The sequence below is a fragment of the Salvelinus alpinus genome, unplaced genomic scaffold (assembly GCF_045679555.1).
Source record: "Salvelinus alpinus unplaced genomic scaffold, SLU_Salpinus.1 scaffold_61, whole genome shotgun sequence".
Classification (NCBI taxonomy): Eukaryota; Metazoa; Chordata; class Actinopteri; order Salmoniformes; family Salmonidae; genus Salvelinus; species Salvelinus alpinus.
Window position 1 is genome coordinate 131,775 of NW_027256002.1, and position 18,306 is coordinate 150,080.

An 18,306-nucleotide genomic window follows, 5' to 3' on the forward strand; every position below is an offset into this window, starting at 1 on the left:
GCCCACTGCACTGAGGCTAGGAAACACTGTCACCACCGATAAATCTACGATCATCGATAATAAAGCATTTTTCTACGGCTGGCCATGCTTTCCACCTGGCTGGCCATGCTTTCCACCTGGCTGGCCATGCTTTCCACCTGGCTACCCCTAGTCTGGCCAATAGCTCTGCACCCCTCGCAGCAACTTGCCCAAGCCCCCTGTCACGACTCCCACCGAAGGTGGCTCCTCTTCCTGTTCGGGCGGCGCTCGGCGTCACCGGTCTACTAGCTGCCGCCGATCCATTTTCCCTTTTCTGTTGGTTTTGTCTTATTGGTTACACCTGTTTCTTGTTTAGGTTTTTAGTTGGGCTATTTAAGCCGGTAAGGCCCGTCTGCTCTTTGTGTGGGCTTATTTTTCCTCTGTGTATATTTGTGGTAGTGCGTTTCCCTTTGTTTTTCCTCCGGACTGGTTGGGTCCTGACTGGTTTTGGGCCGGTCTTGTATATGCGCCCGGTATTGGCGTAAACATTTTTCTCTGTGCCGGAATAAAACATTGTTCTGTACCTTCTGCTTCCTGCGCCTGACTCCGCACCCACTACACCTAAAGTGCGTTACACCCCCTCTGCTTCTCTTTCACCCAAATCCAGACAGCTGACGTTCTGAAAGAGCTGCAAAATCTGGAACCCTACAAATCAGCTGGGATAAAATTATCTGCCAAAATTGTTGCAACAACAAGCCTGTTCAACCTCACTTTCGTATCGTCTGAGATCCCCAAAGATTGGAAAGCTGCCGCGGTCATCCCCCTCTTCAAAGGGGGAGACACTCTAGACCCAAACTGTTATAGGCCTATATTCATCCTGCCCTGCCTTTCTAAAGTCTTCGAAAGCCAAGTTAACAAACAGATCACCGACCATTTCGAATCCCACCGTACATTCTCCACTATGCAATCTAGTTTCCGAGCTAGTCACAGGTGCACCTCAGCCATGCTCAAGGTCCTAAACGATATCATAACCACCATTGATAAAAGACAGTACTGTGCAGCCGTCTTCATCGACCTGGTCAAGGCTTTTGACTCTGTCAATCACAGCATTCTTATCGGCAGACTCAATAGCCTTGGTTTTTCAAATGACTGCCTCGCCTGGTTCACCAACTACTTCTCAGATAGAGTTCAGTGTCAAATCGGAGGGCCTGTTGTCCGGACCGCTGGCAGTCTCTATGGGGGTGCCACAGGGTTCAATTCTCAGGCCGACTCTTTTCTCTGTATATATCACTGATGTCGCTCTTGCTGCTGGTGATTCTCTGATCCACCTCTACGCAAACGACACCATTCTGTATACATCTGGCCCTTCTTTGGACACTGTTAACAAACCTCCAAACGAGCTTCAATGCCATACAACACTCCTTCCGTGGCCTCCAACTGCTCTTGAATGCTAGTAAAACTAAATGCATGCCCTTCAACCGATTGCTGCCCGCACCCGCCCGCCCGACTAGCATCACTACTCTGGACGGTTCTGACTTAGAATATGTGGACAACTACAAATACCTAAGTGTCTGGTTAGACTGTAAACTCTCCTTCCAGACTCACATTAAGCATCTCCAATCAAAAATAAAATCTAGAAACGGCTTCCTATTTCACAACAAAGCCTCCTGCCAACACCTGCTTTGGCTGCCTTTCCTTCCAGTTCTCTGCTGCCAATGACTGGAACGAATTGCAAAAATCACTGAAGCTGGAGACTTATATATCCCTTTCTAAGCATCAGCTGTCAGAGCAGCCCATCTGTAAATAGCACACCCAACTACCTCATACCCATATTGTTATTTATTTTTTTGCTCTTTTGCACCCCAGTTTCTATCACTCCAGTGTTAATGCTAAATTGTAATTATTTCGCCTCTATAGCCTATTTATTGCCTTATCTCCCTAATCTTACTACATTTGCACACGCTGTACATAGATTTTTCTATTGTGTTACTGACTGAACATTTGTTTAACCTATGTGTAACTCTATGTTGTTTTTGTCGCACTGATTTGCTTTATCTTGGCCAGGTTGCAGTTGTAAATGAGAACTTGTTCTCAACTGGCCTACCTGGTTAAATAAAGGTGAAATAATTATTTTTTTAAAGATCAGAGGTTTTGATCCTGATTCGGTAACAGTCATAGCTATCCTCCAATCAAATGTTATGCAAATATTGGAAATCGTTTCTTTAAAAGCACATTTTGGAACTCTTTCACTTTTGGTGTCTGGTTGCTGAGCAACAGTTTTTTGTTGTCCAGATGAAAAGCAGTCTGTCAAAAGTTGCTAGCTCACTTCTAAAACTAAATTCATACTGCAATTACAATCAAAATAACGTCTTCTTTTTTGTACTTTGTACTTTGTTGTAATTGTAATTCTATTTGAGGCTCCACATGCCGTCATGGAAAATATTATATATATAATATGTTATTTCCAACAACCAATGAGCAACTCCGCTGGTAATCCAGCTGCGTATTGACCGTTGAGATTCCCGAAAGGTCAATCTCTTAGGCAAATGACAGGAGTGGCAGGGAGTGGAATGTTAGCTAAAAAGACTGGTACCCAGACTAATAGATCGGCTCATTAATAAGAAATAATGACACCTGTGTTGATAGTAATGTTGTATCTGGGGACGTTCACTCTCCAGGTGGATGCATTCTAACAAGCAGAGAGAAAGCACACATAAGAGAAACAGATAGAAGTAGAAAGTCATTGAATTCAAGTAATTACTGAGACCATTGATTTTGTTGTATGTATCTAATCCTAATCTTAGCCCATCTCACCATAATTAATTTAAAGGGGAAGGTGGCTGAGTTGGTGCTGTTATAGATGGCCATGGTGGGCAGGAGACCAGATGATGTGTAGAGCTTCAGTTGGTTCTGGTACTGTCTAGCTGAGACGCCTGGTTTCTTCTGGAGCATGCAATCCACCACCTAGAATGAATGAGATAGAACGGCAATCACAAGGACGGACAAATTACAACGGTTCGTGTTTTTCCCCTGAAAAGTTACTTTGTACGTTTTCCATTGAACATGGTTTTTAAATCTGGAATGAGGCTTTATCTGGGTCACGGAAACTGTCCCTAAAATGATTCATCATAATACTGGGACCCAGCATTTGTTTCAGGCAACACAAGGGGGCGCCAGATGTTTGATGAGAGCTGCTGGAGCAACATACCAGATTGTCCAGGCCGAGGTACAGTCGAATCCTTTTGCTATCCATATTTCCTGACACACACTGAAATAGTTTCTGTTGCTCTGGGTCATCTGGTTCATCTGTGTCATTTGATTCATCTCGGTCATCTGGGTCTAAGTGCATCAACGTCATGTAAAGAATAAATCAAAAGAAGTCTGCCAGCTAGTAAAACAGTAATCTGTTCACATGCAATGCAAATAACAACCCTATGCATCATCAAAATTGGTGGAATTAAATGGTGCCTATCTTTCCCATTCATTTGGGATTGATGGATATGTACACGCCACTACATATTTATTTGGACAGTGAAGCTAAAACGTTTCATTTGTCTCTATACTCCAGCATTTTGGATTTAAGTTTTTGTTTTTAAATCATATGAGGCGACAATACCTTTTATTTGAGGTTATTTTCATACATATCTTTTACCGTTTAGAAATGACTACATCAAGCTTGTTACTCTACAAACGTGTTACTCTACAAACTTGTTACTCTACAAACGTGTTACTCTACAAACTTGTTACTCTACAAACTTGTTGGACACATTTGCAGTTTGTTTTGGTTGTCTTTCAGATTATGTTGTGCCCAATAGAAACGAATGGTAAACAATTTATTGTGCCTTTTATTGTAAATAAGAAAATAATACGTTTCTGAATACTTCTACATTAATGTGGATGCTATCTTGATTACGGATTACCATGAATGAATCATGAAGAATGATGAATGATAAAGTCCTGTGGGCAGATTCTGTGTGCGGAAAGATTATCCAAGACATGCTAACCTCTCGCCATTACCAAAAATAGGGGAGGTTAGCATTTTTTGTGTGAGGGGGGTAAGATATTTATGCCTCTTTCTCACTCATCATTATTCCTAATTCATTCATGATTATCCACAATAATCCGTCACTTAAAGTAGCAGGCGTAAAAAGACGCCTGAGCGTAGTCCCCACATCTGTTTTTCAGGGGAAACAGAAGTTAGGTTGAAAACACTGAACCTCTGAAAAAAGGAAGCATCCTCTTTCTTTCTGCCGACCCTGCGGAGAGTGAATAACATTCCGTAATGATGACGAGGGTATGAAGTTGATTTTGAGTCCAACCCGCAGAAATACCTCCAAACGGTACCACCTCCCAAGGCCAAACATGGAAGAGATACATTCTAGAGCAGTGAGAGCCTACTTCGTCTTAAAAAAACAAAAAAAAACATGATTTGATATTTTATCAACAATACAAAACAAACACACACAAATGACAACATCATACAAACATCAACTACATCCCTGCCCATACCCACTAACCCTCACCCCTATCTCCAGCACTCGTATCACTTTCTGCCACATGGCGTCAAACTGCACGATTTTGTTTCTCTCCGTCGCCCACTCACTTTACATTTTTAGATAGTAAAGCATTTGACCTTTCCATTGCGTGAACAACGGAGGATTGGTTGATTTCCAGTTTTTAAGGATACGTTTTTTTAAGAGGTTTGTTATTGAACCTTTATTTAACTAGGCAAGTCAGCTGCAAATGATTGATACGAAATGTACTGTTCAACCCATCGGGTATCTCACTGCACCTTCATATGCCATGTCTTGAAATATACAGACAGACAAATTAAAAGTACATTTACACTGTAATACTTCTGACAGCCATCTTTCCAACTCCACCCAAAACTTTGAGGACTTTATAACATTTCCAGAAGGTATTAATTGTGTGCGAAGCTGTCAGAGTGAGCAAAGGACATTGGCTACTTTGAAGAATCTCAAATATAAAATATATATTTGTTTTACACTTTTTTGGTTACTACATGATTCCATGTGTGTTATTTCATAGTTTTCTACAATGTAAAAAATAAAATAGTAAAAATAATGAAAAACCCTGGAATGAGTAGGTGTGTCCAAACTTTTGACTAGTACTGTATGTTGTGCAGAAAAAGTCAATTCTGAATGATTTTGTCTTAGTTAAGAACAAATCAGTATTACTTGAAAATAAATACAAAAACGTTGGGAGCCATGCCATTCTGAAGAGGTTTACTCTACCTGTAAGATTTATGGGAAGATTATTCTATTTAATTAAATCTGCTTTCATATTGTTAAGTAATGGAATAAAGTTATCTTTACAGTGCATTCGGAAAGTATTCAGACCACTTCACATTTTGTTAAGCTACAGCCTTATTCTAAAATGGATAAAATAGTTCCCCCCCCTCATCAATCTACACACAATACCCCATAATGACAAAGCAAAAACAGGTATCGCAAATAAAAAAATTCTAATATAACATTTCCATAAGTATTCAGACCCTTTACTCAGTACTTTGTTGGCAGCGATTACAGCCTTGAGTCTTCTTGGGTATGATGCTACAGGCTTGGCACACCTGTATTTGGGGAGTTTCTCCCATTCGTCTCTGCAGAGCCTCTCAAGCTCTGTCAGGCTGAATACTTATGTAACTGTGATACTTGAGGTTTTTTTAATATGCGATACCTGTTTTTGCTTTGTCATTATGGGGTATTGTGTGTAGATTAACGAGGGGGAAAAAACATTTAATCAATTTTAGAACAAGGCTGTAACGTAACAAAATGTTGAAAAAGTCAAGGGTTCTGAATACTTTCCGAATGCACTGTACGTACATTGTACATACTGTACATTTTAAGAAGGACTACCACATAAGTACTGTGGTTGGTTTGTATTACCTTACAAGGTAAATGTAAGTATATTGGCAGGTGAGGGTCTACTTGGGGTGAGTGGGTCCTCCAAGAGACTGAAATGGGATGAGTGGAAGACCCAAGCACACCTCAGAGAAGTGTCTGATGCCCTCCCAATCACCCCATCCCAATCCCCTGGATATAGTCCCTCTCCATTATCACCAATATCCACCATTAAATTGCAGTTAAAATGACAAACGAGGAATAATAAAACTTTGACTTCCATTCCTATCTGTCCAGATCTCTTATTAATTGTACAATGGATTTACAAGTCATAATAAAATGAAGAAAAACCCCCATCCCAAACCAAATCCATCTCTCTGCACCACCCCCTCCCTGCTCTCCCACATTTAACCCTACCCAAGTCAAGCTTATCCCCACCTCCCAACCTTACCCCCCCCAAGCCAAGCTTGTTCCCCCTCCCATCCTTAACCCCCCAAGCCAAGCTTATCACCACCTACCCTCCTTCCCTTACCCAGCCAGGCCAAATTTATCCCAACTTCCACCTCCCCTGTCCCCTTTTCTCAAACACACCCACACCCCTCTACACATCCATTCTCTTTCATTCACACACAACATATACTCCATGCCCCCGCACACCCATTCTCTCCTGCCCTCCTACACATATTCATCCTCCCTCCCTCTCCCCTTCATATGCACAGACACATACCCACCCATACACTCTCTCACACACACATTTGACAGTTATTGACTTACACTACCGGTCAAAGGTTTTAGAACATCTACTCATTTTTTACATTGTACAATAATAGTGAAGACATCAAAACTATGAAATAACACATATGGAATCATGTAGTAACCAAAAGAGTGTTAAACAAATCAATATATATTATATATTTGAGATTCTTCAAATAGCCACACTTTGACTTGATTACAGCTTTGCACACTCTTGGCATTCTCTCAACCAGCTTCACCTGGAATGCTTTTCCAACAGCCTTGAAGGAGTTCCCACATATGCTGAGCACTTGTTGGCTGCTTTTCCTTCACACTAATGTGTGAAGACATTTCACTGGAGCTAATGTAGAAGGAAAAGCTGTGTACATTTGCAAATACTGTGCCAAATCATATGTGAAGAACTTACAGCCAGAAGTTCGAAAGGACTGCCTGCTTGATTTGAATGTAACAAAGAATGTAACAAAGATGCAGAATCATCTGGCCAAGTGCATAAAGTTACCCCAGCGCTCAAAACAAGCAACCTCTGACAAAAGTCCCTCTACTTCGATTCGCCATTTAAATGATGTATCAGACAGACACCTTATCAATAGTAACAGCTCATGGTCCTCCTGGAAGCAGAAGTTGTTTTGACTCAATGGAGGAACGTAGCTGAGCTGTGTATGCAACTGGTTCACCTCTGATGCTCACTGGCAATGTGTATTGAAAGAGATTTCTGAATGTTCTTTGCCCAGCATACACCCCTCCAGCCAGACATGCTTTACTCATTTGCTGGATACAGAGTTCAACAGAGTTCAAGTGAAGGTCAAGCAAATCATAGAGAAAGCAGACTGTATTGCAATCATCTCTGATGGGTGGTTGAATGTTCGTGGGCAAGGAATAATTAATGACATAATCTCCACCTCTCAACCAGTTTTCTACAAGAACAGACACAAGGGACAACAGACATTGCAGATGAGCTGAAGGCAGTCATCAATGACCTTGGACCACAGAAGGTATTTGCACTGCTGACAGACAATGCTGCGAACATGAAGGCTGCTTGGTCTAAAATGGAGAAGTCCTACCCTCACATCACACCCATTGGCTGTGCTGCTCATGCATTGAATCTGCTCCTAAAGGACATCATGGCACTGAAAACAATGGATACACTCTACAAGAGAGCCAAGGAAATGGTTAAGTATGTGAAGGGTCATCAAGTTATAGCAGCAATCTACCTCGCCAAGCAAAGTGAGAAGAATAAGAGCACCACATTGAAGCTGCCCAGCAACACCCGTTGGGGTGGTGTTGTCATCATGTTTGCCAGTCTCCTGGAGGGGAAGGAGTCTATCCAAGAAATGGCCATATCAGTCTGCCGATATGGACAGCCCCATCAAGAGGATCCTCCTGGATGATGTATTTTGGGAGAGTGGTAAGCAGCCTCAAACTCCTGAAACCTATTGCAGTAGCCATTGCACGTATTGGGGGAGACAGTGCCATCCTGTCTGATGTTCAGACTCTGCTTGCAGATGTAAGATAATAAATCCATACTGCCCTGCCCACTTCACTGTTGCTCCAAGCAGAGGAAACTGCAGTTCTGAAATACATTAAAAAGCGTGAAGACTTCTGCCTGAATCCCATACATGCCGCAGTGTACATGTTGAACCCCAAGTATGCTGGCAAGAGTATCCTGTCTGGTGCAGAGATCAACAAGGCCTATGGTGTCATCACTGCCGTGTCTCGCCACCTTGGCCTGGATGAGGGCAAGGTTCTAGGCAGTCTGGCGAAGTACACTTCCAAGCAGGGGCTTTTGGATGGAGATGCAATATGGCAGTCGTGCCAACATATCTCATCAGCCACCTGGTGGAAGGGACTTTGTGGATCTGAGGTTCTTTCCCCTGTTGCCTCCATCGTCCTCCAAATCCCACCAACATCAGCCACCTCAGAGCACAACTGGTCCTTGTTTGGGAACACACACACCAAAGCACGCAACAGGCTGGCCAATACAAGGGTTGAAAAATTGGTGGCCATCCGGGCAAATTTGCGGCTTTTTGAGCCTGACAACGAGCCATCCTCAACAAGGTTGGAAAGTGACAGTGAAGATGAGGCCTCAGAGTCTGATGTTCAAGAGGTGGACATTAAGGAGGTCCAGGGAGAAGACATGGAAGGCTGAGAGGAAGACAATCAAAGATTTAGTTTCTAGAATATCCTTTTACGTATGTTGAAAACGTTTTTGGGAGATGCGATGGATCATTGGGATTATTCAATATTCCCTTTATTTTGTTGTTCAGTGAAATCATCCCATGCGAAGAGTCAACTCATTTAATTAAAGTTCAACTAACTAAATTGTTTTTTTTCTATTGGAAGGATTTAACAATTTGCAATTATGTCTACTTATGATAAGGTAAAAGATTAATGTTTGTCTTCATATGATTTGGTAAATATATCCAATGCAAAAAACATTAAATAGTATTAATATTAATTTGCATATATTTGCATTAATTCCCATATATTCCCACAGAAAGTTTTCACCTCTGAATATTCCCCAAAATGTGAAACCCTAATCCCCATAGCAGGATGATGCCACCACTATGCTTCACGGTAGGGATGATGTTAGACAGGTGATGAGCTGTGTCTCGTTTTCTCCAGACGTAGCGATTTGCATTCAAGTCAAAGAGTTCAGGAACCGGGATTCGTCAAACCAGGCAATGTTTTTCCACTCCTCAATTGTCCAGTGTTGGTGATTGTGTGCCCACTGGAGCAGCTTCTTCTGGTTTTTAGTAGATAGGAGTAGAACCCGGTGTGGTAGTCTGCTACAATACCCCATCCGTGACAAGGACAGACGAATTGTGTGTTCCGGGATGTTGTCTGCACACCACTGTTATACTTTGCCATTATTTGCCGGTTTGTGGCCCGCCTGTTAGCTTGCACGATTCTTGCCATTCTCCTTTGACCTCTCTTCAACGAGCTGTTGTTGCCCACAGAACGGCCCAGCTCATGGAAAATGTATGTGTTTATGCAACAAATGTTGTGCAACGTATCGCATCAATTCGTTCTCTAATCAAACCAAAGTGTTTCAAATAAACCTTTCATTGCTGTATTGTATCGGAGCACATCCCTAAGGGACCAAATACATAAAGTGCTTTCATTTCTAAAGGGTAAACATATGTATGACATTTTATTTTTATTTTTTTAAAGGTGACATTATTTACTGTCTCTTCATATGATCCCGAATCCAAAATGCCGGAGTATACTATAGAGCAAAATTAAACATTTTGGCCTCACTGTCCAAATAAATACTAAGCACACACCATGCCTGGTAAAACATGGACTTATCCCCTCCCCTTATTTTGAGGGCTGAGGACATCTGACAAACTTTTATTTTGGAGTGTCCGTTTAAAACTAGCTACTTTCTTTGACACAATTTGATCAGCTTACCTGATATGGTGGTTCCAAACTGGATCCCGACTAACAAAACGATGAAGAATATCATCTGGGTCACCTACACAAAAGATAAGGAAATGTCATTTGTGTCATTCATAAATTAGTTAGCTACAGAACGAAATGTGTTATCACATGCCAAAATCTAGGTTTTAGGACACATTGGGAGTCTGTACCTACACAGAGGGCTTCCTTTAGCCAGCAATAACAGGCGTTCGTCCGATAATTTGTAAAAAAGCCAATAATTTCTAACGGATATTTTCATCTGTCACATGAAACCGCTTGACTGTGCAGTGCCCTCTCGACAATGGTGTTTTCCCGCCAATTGCATTATGGAACGAACATTCCTGCGTAGCCTACTTACTGCTCTTATAATCTTAAGAAATAATAGTACAATTGTCCAGAAGAAAAAAATCACATTTCTAAATTTGCCTATTAGCTTTTTAGCCTATTCATTGATGGATTCACCAGTCTACGTACATACATTTGACTGATCATGCTTAATTTGCATAATTTTGTGGAATTAAATTGGTGCATGTGTACACTATATTCCTTATGTATCTTTTTTTTATCACACACATACAGAGACATTGAGTGGAAAATATGTCAGACTCTGCAAGAGCTACTGCTGCAGCATCTTGCTGTGCTTTCAAGACAACTGGGAACTCAGAAAAATATGAGGACATTTCATGACGTCAGTGATCTTCAGGTCGTAAAGTCAGTGCTCTACAGGCCCCAGTTGGATGACGTTCAAAAACATTTTTCCCAGGCAGGCTTCATCAACGCGTCAAACATCACTTTGCAACGAGCTGGAGGCTCATTTTAAAAACATTTATTTTGAACATGTATCATGTATTTTGAAAACATACTTAACTGTTTAAAACCAGAACGTTTTAATACATTTTACGAGGCATGTTTTACCTTGCTTCAGATTAGCCTATTAGATCTCCTCTTTCTACATTTCTAACGGATATTTTCATCTGTCACATGAAACCGCTTGACTGTGCAGTGCCCTCTCGACAATGGTGTTTTCCCGCCAATTGCATTATGGAACGAACATTCCTGCGTAGCCTACTTACTGCCCTGTGTGCATTACTGCGCTTATAATCTTAATAAATAATAGTTTATCAAAGCTAAGCTAAATGTTCTGATCTGTTGCATCAGACTCATTGCTATTTAACGTCTTTGTTTTATGTAGCCTAGGCCTTCTGGCCTACTGGTTGAATTTGGGATCTATCTTCCCACAAATGTCCAGACTCTGGAATAGACGATCTTTCTCGACAAGCTGACCAATAGAATAGGTAGCCTAAACTTTTCTACTATAGTAGATTCACATAGGATAGTGATTTTGCTGTTCATTAACTTACTCATTTTGTTGGCTGAGGAAAAGTAAATGTCGACAGTTATTCTAACATGTTCAAAGTGCACATCAGAATTTGGTAAGATTTGGCCGCATTTTCCTAACATAAACCCTGCTACAGACTCGCGATGTTGTGTCCCAAACTAACGTTAAGCAAGCAAAAATCAAACCGCTTTGCAAGCTAACTACGTAGCTAGCACGATATTTACCTTGATTGAAGGTCGAGTCATCTTCATAGTAGTAGTAGTATCTGGGATCTATATCTGTTTATATGAGTTACTATGCTGTTACTAAGCAGTGATGTATTACGACAGTGTTACGTTACTCCACCGAATAGGAAATGCACATGCGCACTAGTGTGCCCGGGAAAAGTAGAGCACGAGAGGTTTTGACTAAACGAAAACTAACTGTACTCCCGTCCGTCTCCTGCCTGGTCATTTCTCCACAACACAAATATTACACATAGTTTGTCGCCCTACAGAGCTAGCAATTTTGCAGAGTCGTTGTTACTGTAATTTATGTTATGTTTCAGTCAACTAGCTAAACATTTACAACTTTTTGTATATATATTTTGCGACACTAGATGATTGACTAGTAAGCCTTCAGGGCTGTTACTTGCTACCGACTGCTAACACGGAACTCTGGGATTTGTAGTGCAGACAAACTACAACCAGAGATATTAGCAAAAATAGAATAATGAGCCAGATTCAGTTTCTACACGAAGCTCAGGGACCGGCAGTGGTAATTTACTCATCGATTAAAAATGTAATCTCAATACAGTTTTCTGTTCCCAAAACTAGAATATGTTACGAACAGAGTAGATTAAGTTATGTAGACTTTACCTTTTTAGAAACTTTGGTAAAAGTGCGTTGTTTAGATGCGCATTTCAGAGTAAGCGTTCCATAACGGAAAAACGCAAATGTATTCAAAAACGTCCCAATAGTATCTCACTATCTCGTGCTTGTCCTGCCGAATATGATTAATTTGCTTATTTTGTGAATGGGTGGAAGAAGGTCACCTAGCTGTTAGTGTTGGACTAGTAACCCAGCCGACAAGGTTGATTTGCCCTTGAGCAAGGCACTTAACCTTAATTTGCTCCAGGTGTGCTGTACTGCCATGGCAGACCCTATAAAGCACCACATTTCACTGTACATATCCTGTGCACGTGACAACAATTAAACATCTTATTTAAAATCTTTGATAAAGGTTAGAGTACCCACATGGACCTTTCTCCAACAGCTTCTGCTATAACTGCATCCCACATTTAATTTAAGTGCATGTTTCACTTTCAATCACTTCTAACCTGATAACACATATTTACTTTTCTATTTGTTTAATGTAATGTTAAGAATGTAGTCCTGACAAAATAGAAATATATCCAGAATGCACCCTAAGTTATAAAGATCTGTGTGAGTTGGTTAGGTGCGCATTATACTCTTTCTCTTCCGCCCGACATTTCACTTGAACCATATTGAGCAGGAAAACAACAAGAATGCTATTGTCCTTTCATGGAGTTGGGGAGATAGTCAAAACCATTCCTAAAATATGTCCTTGCTATATATAAAACACTTGTCTTATTATATTCTCAGAATCTATCTAAACCCCTACTCACTCTAGCCTGGTCCTATACTGCACTTGTCACAAAGAGTTGGTTAAAGAACATTCAGCACGGGACCAGGCTACCACCCCACCAACCCAAGCCTTGTCCCATTTTGTATTATATGTGCTGTAGCCAACTCTTCCACACAGAGAGGAGTTGGCTACAGCACAAAAAGGCTAATCCTACCCCAACCCACCCGTTCTTATGCAATTCAAACAGCTAGGGTTCAGTGATCATATTCAGTTGTTATTGTGTCCATTGGTATAATCACAGAGGCCTTTCCCAGCCCTGTTTGGCAGTATGACAGTCAGTGCCTGTAGCCATCTCTCTATCAGTCTCCCTGAGAGGGTCCCTGCTACTGATCCAAAGGGTTCAGTTGGAGAGACGTTCTAGAATGCTTGATTTGATATGAAGTTCGTCATCTCATCAGACAAGGCCTGTATTCATGAAATATCTCAAAATAAGAGTTCTGATCTAGGATAAGTTTAGCCTTTTAGATCATTATGCATAAGATTACATATGGGGGGGTGGGCTGATCCTAGACCAGCACTCCTACTCTGAGATGCTTTATGAATACATGCTCTGGACTGCATATGTATAATTGGTCTCGTCGTCGTATCCAATCCCTCAGTTCTTCATCTAGTTTAGTCCTCTGCCTTGGCCTCCATCTCTCCATCCTCGTCATCTCCGTCCACCTCAGCGTTCTCTCTCTCCAGTTGCTCCAGCTGGCGGGCCAGCTCTGTCTCATCTATGTCGGTCACAACCTTCGCCTGGAGGGGAGGAAAACATATAAGACATTAACACATGGACATTGAAAGCGCAATGTCCTGAACATTGTTGCTGTTTTTAATACTGTTTTAATGTGAGATCTCTGGCGAGTAAGACTTCCAAAGCATGTATTACATATGGCAGGAGTTACAATTTTCTGTTTTACATGAAACTTCTACCACCCCACCTTGGACTTTCCATTGTCCCCCTCTTCCTAGTGTATTAAAATACAGCAAACATATGATTTTATGTAAATTGTGACAATAAGGTTATTGTACTGACCTCCATCTGGATGTTAAACACTCCTCGCTTCTACTCAATCTTCTCTTTGATGGCAGCCATGGCCTGGTTGAGGACAGAGAGACCCTCTGTGCGCTCCAGTGTGGTGGTGGTCATGACGTAGCGCGGCGGCGCTATCAGATTAATCTGTCAGAGACCCAAAGAGACACAATGTTGTGATGCATATAGCCTTTTCCCTGACACAGATCTTGGACTAAAAGTCACTTTCAGTGGATGCTTTTGTCTTTTTTAATAAAAAAATGTATGTAAATACAGTACAAGTCAAGAGTTTGGACACACCTACTCATTCAAGGGTTTTTCTTTATTTTTAACATTTTCTACATTGTAGAATAATAGTGAAGATATCAAAACTATGAAATAACCAATATGGAATCAGCTAACCAAAAAATATATTTTATATTTGAGACTATTCAAAGTAGCCATCCTTTGCCTTGATGACAGCTTCGCACACCATTGGCATTCTCTCAACCAGCTTCATGAGGTTGTCACCTGGAATGCATTTCAATTAACAGGTGTGCCTTGTTAAAAGTTAATTTGTGCAATTAATGTGTTGTGACAAGGTAGGGGTGGTATACAGAAGACAGCACTATTTGGTAAAAGACCAAGTCCATATTATGGCAAGAACACCTCAAATAAGCAATGAGAAACGACAGTCCATCATTACTTTCAGACATGAAGTTCAGTCAATGCGGAAAATTTCAAGAACTTTAAAAGTTTCTTCAAGTGCAGCTGCAAAAACCATCAAGCGCTATGAAACTAGCTCTCATGAGGACCGCCACAGGAATGTCCCAGAGTTACCTCTGCTGCAGAGGATAAATTCATTAGAGTTACCAGCCTCAGAAATTGCAGCCCAAATAAATGCTTCACAGAGTTCAAGTAACAGACATCTCAACATCAACTGTTCAGAGGAGACTGTCTGAATCAGGCCTTCATGGTCGAAGTGCTGCAAAGAATCCACTACTAAAGGACATCAATAAGAAGAAGAGACTTGTTTGGGCCAAGAAACACAAGCAATGGACATTAGACCAGTGGAAATCTGTGCTTTGGTCTGATGAGTCCAAATTCGAGATTTTTGGTTCCAACCGCAGTGTCTTTGTAAGACGCAGAGTAGGTGAACGGATGATCTCCACATGTGTGGTTTCCACAGGGTGATAGCATGGAGGAGTACAGGGTCTGAATACTTATGTAAATGTGATATTATAGTTGTTGTTTTTTTAAATATACATTTGCTAAAATGTCTAAAAACCTGTTTTTGCTTTTTCATTATGGGGTATTGTGTGTAGATTAGAAGCCTATCAGAAGCTTCTAAAGCCATGACATCATTTTCTGGAATTTTCCAAGCTGTTTAAAGGCACAGTCAACTTAGTGTATGTAAACTTCTGACCCACTGGAATTGTGATACAGTGAATTATAAGTGAAATAATCTGTCTGTAAACAATTGTTGAAAAATTGACTTGTGTCATGCACAAAGTAGATGTCCTAACCGACTTGCCAAAATTATAGTTTGTTAACAAGAAATTTGTGGAGTGGTAGAAAAACGAGTTTTAATGACTCCAACCTAAGTGTATGTAAACTTCCGACTTCAACTGTATACACACACACTACCGTTCAAAAGTTTGGGGTCACTTGAAATGTCCTTGTTTTCTATGAAAACATACATGAAATTAGTTGCAAAATTAACAGGAAATATAGTCAAGATGTTGACAAGGTTATAAATAATGATTTTTAACTGAAATAATTGCTTTCGTCAAAGAATCCTCCATTTGCAGCAATTACAGCCTTGCACACCTTTGGCATTCTAGTTGTCAATTTGTTGAGGTAATCTGAAGAGATTTTACCCCGTGCTTCCTGAAGCACCTCCCACAAGTTGGATTGGCTTGATGGGCCGTTCTTAGGTACCATACGGTCAAGCTGCTCCCATAGCTCAATAGGGTTGAGATCCGGTGACTGTGCTGGCCACACCATTATAGACAGAATACCAGCTGACTGCTTCTTCTCTAAATAGTTCTTGCATAGTTTGGAGCTGTGCTTTGGCTCATTGTCCTGTTGTAGGAGGGTATGGCATAGCGTTGCAAAATTGAGCGATAGCCTTCCTTCTTCAAGATCCCTTTTACCCTGTACAAATCTACCACTTTACCACCACCAAAGCACCCCCAGACCATCACATTGCCTCCACCATGCTTGACAGATGGCGTCAAGCACTCCTCCAGCATCTTTTCATTTTTTCTGCGTCTCACGGATGTTCTTCTTTGGGATCCGAACACCTCAAACTTAGATTAGGCTGTCCATAACACTTTTTTCCAATCTTCCCCTGTTCAGTGTCTGTGTTCTTTTGCCCATATTAATCTTTTCTTTTTACTGGCCAGTCTGAGATATGGATTTTTCTTAGCAACTCTGCCTAGAAGGCCAGCATCCCGGAGTCGCCTCTTCGCTGGTAACGTTGAGACTGGTGTTTTGCGGGTACTATTTAATGAAGCTGCCAGTTGAGGACTTGTGAGGCGTCTGTTTCTCAAACTAGACACTTCAATATACTTGAGCTCTTGCTCAGTTGTGCACCGGGGCCTCCCACACTTTCTATTCTGGTTAGAGCCAGTTTGCGCTGATGGATGCTGATAATGGACCTCTGTACGCCTACGTAGATATTCCATTCCAAATCAGCCATTTCCAAATACAATAGTCATTTACAACATTAACAATGTCTACACTGTATTTCTGATCAATTTGATGTTATTTTAATGGACAAAAAAATGTGCTTTTCTTTCAAATACAAGAACATTTCTAAGTGACCCCAAACTTTTGAACGGTAGTGTGTGTGTGAACTTGTTTTCCTCCAGCGTTTGTAAACATTGTAAATGTAAACAAACACTGTATAGCCTCATAACATGGTTAAAACAATGTGTGTCCAAAAATGGATGTAGCACCTACCCCTTTTTTTATTTTTTATTCTATCAAATGTGTGCGAGTTTGAGCATGTGTCCATTAGGCCTATGGATTCTAATGTACTTGTCCTCTTGCTCAGTTGTGCACCAGGGCCTCCCACTCCTCTTTCTATTCTGGTTAGAGACAGTTTGCGCTGTTCTGTGAAGGGAGTAGTACACAGCGTTGTACGAGATCTTCAGTTTCTTGGCAATTTCTCGCATGGAATAGCCTTCATTTCTCAGAACAAGAATAGACTGCCGAGTTTCAGAAGAAAGTTCTTTGTTTCTGGCCATTTTGAACCTGTAATCGAACCCACAAATGCTGATGCTCCAGATACTCAACTAGTCTAAAGAAGGCCCGTTTTATTGCTTCTTTAATCAGAACAACAGTTTTCAGCTGTGCTAACATAATTGCAAAAGGGTTTTCTAATGATCAATTAGCCTTTTAAAATGATAAACTTGGATTAGCTAACAACGTGCCATTGGAACACAGGAGTGATGGTTGCAGATAATGGGCCTCTGTACGCCTATGTAGATATTCCATAAAAAATCTGCCGTTTCCAGCTACAATGGTCATTTACAACATTAACAATTTCTACACTGTATTTCTGATCAATTTTATGTTATTTTGATGGACAAAAAATGTGCTTTACTTTCAAAAACAAAGACATTACTAAGTGACCCCAAACTTTTGAACGGCAGTGTATGTCAGAGCGGCATTGGACGAAGATACAGTGGCATAGTATAGAATACAGTATATACATATGAGATGGGTGATGCAGTATGTAAACACAATTAAAGTGACTACGATATCGTAGAATAGTGTGGAGTGCAGTTTATACATATTGTGACGACCCTCCTGCTCTGTCTGCCGTATTCTTTCGCTTTGCTCTTGTTTTCCTTATTAGGATGTTGGCGGGCAGGGCTGGGAGGGTCGTCAGCGACATGGGACACACCTGAGCCAGGGTGTGTTCCCGGATAAATGCACCAATTCCCCATTCATTGGGGAGACTCCATGCAGACACATTTATAGATTTTTGGTTGTGGCATTTTTGTGGCTGTTTGGTTGCTTTGGCACCTTTCACCACCCCTCATTATCACATTTATGCACACAAACACTCACACTACTGATTACTGACTACACACACCATTGTTAATTGTATTTAGTTTACTTCAGTTAAGGAATAACAAAATATATTTTTGTTATCTCCACGAGCTGGTTTGTGATGAGTAATGCTAGATATGGAAACATTATTAAAGTGGCTAGTGATCCATTTCTAAAATTGGCAGTGATTCCAAATCTTTGTCTATAGGCAGCCGCCTCTGATGTGCTCATGATGTTTTGCAGTCTGATGGCCTTGAGATCGAGAGACT

At 41.0% G+C, this 18,306-nt stretch overlaps 1 protein-coding gene across 13 annotated transcripts in view; it reads right to left on the reverse strand.

Moving 5' to 3' along the window:
* Window positions 1-18,306, reverse strand: part of LOC139567167 (cation channel sperm-associated auxiliary subunit beta-like) — a 55,222-nt gene that overhangs the window by 34,491 nt on the left and 2,425 nt on the right. For 7 of the 13 annotated variants that reach the window (XR_011673239.1, XR_011673240.1, XM_071388655.1 and 4 more), the window contains exons 1-5: window positions 11,556-12,182; window positions 9,984-10,047; window positions 3,167-3,297; window positions 2,773-2,922; window positions 2,593-2,647 (exon numbers count right to left, since the gene is read on the reverse strand). Coding sequence is in view for 11 of the 13 variants with exons in the window: in XM_071388655.1 (XP_071244756.1) it covers window positions 2,593-2,647; window positions 2,773-2,922; window positions 3,167-3,297; window positions 9,984-10,047; window positions 11,556-11,582 (427 nt within the window). In the remaining 2 variants the exon portion in view is untranslated. The other 6 variants (XM_071388656.1, XM_071388657.1, XM_071388658.1 and 3 more) reach the window with 4 other exon arrangements.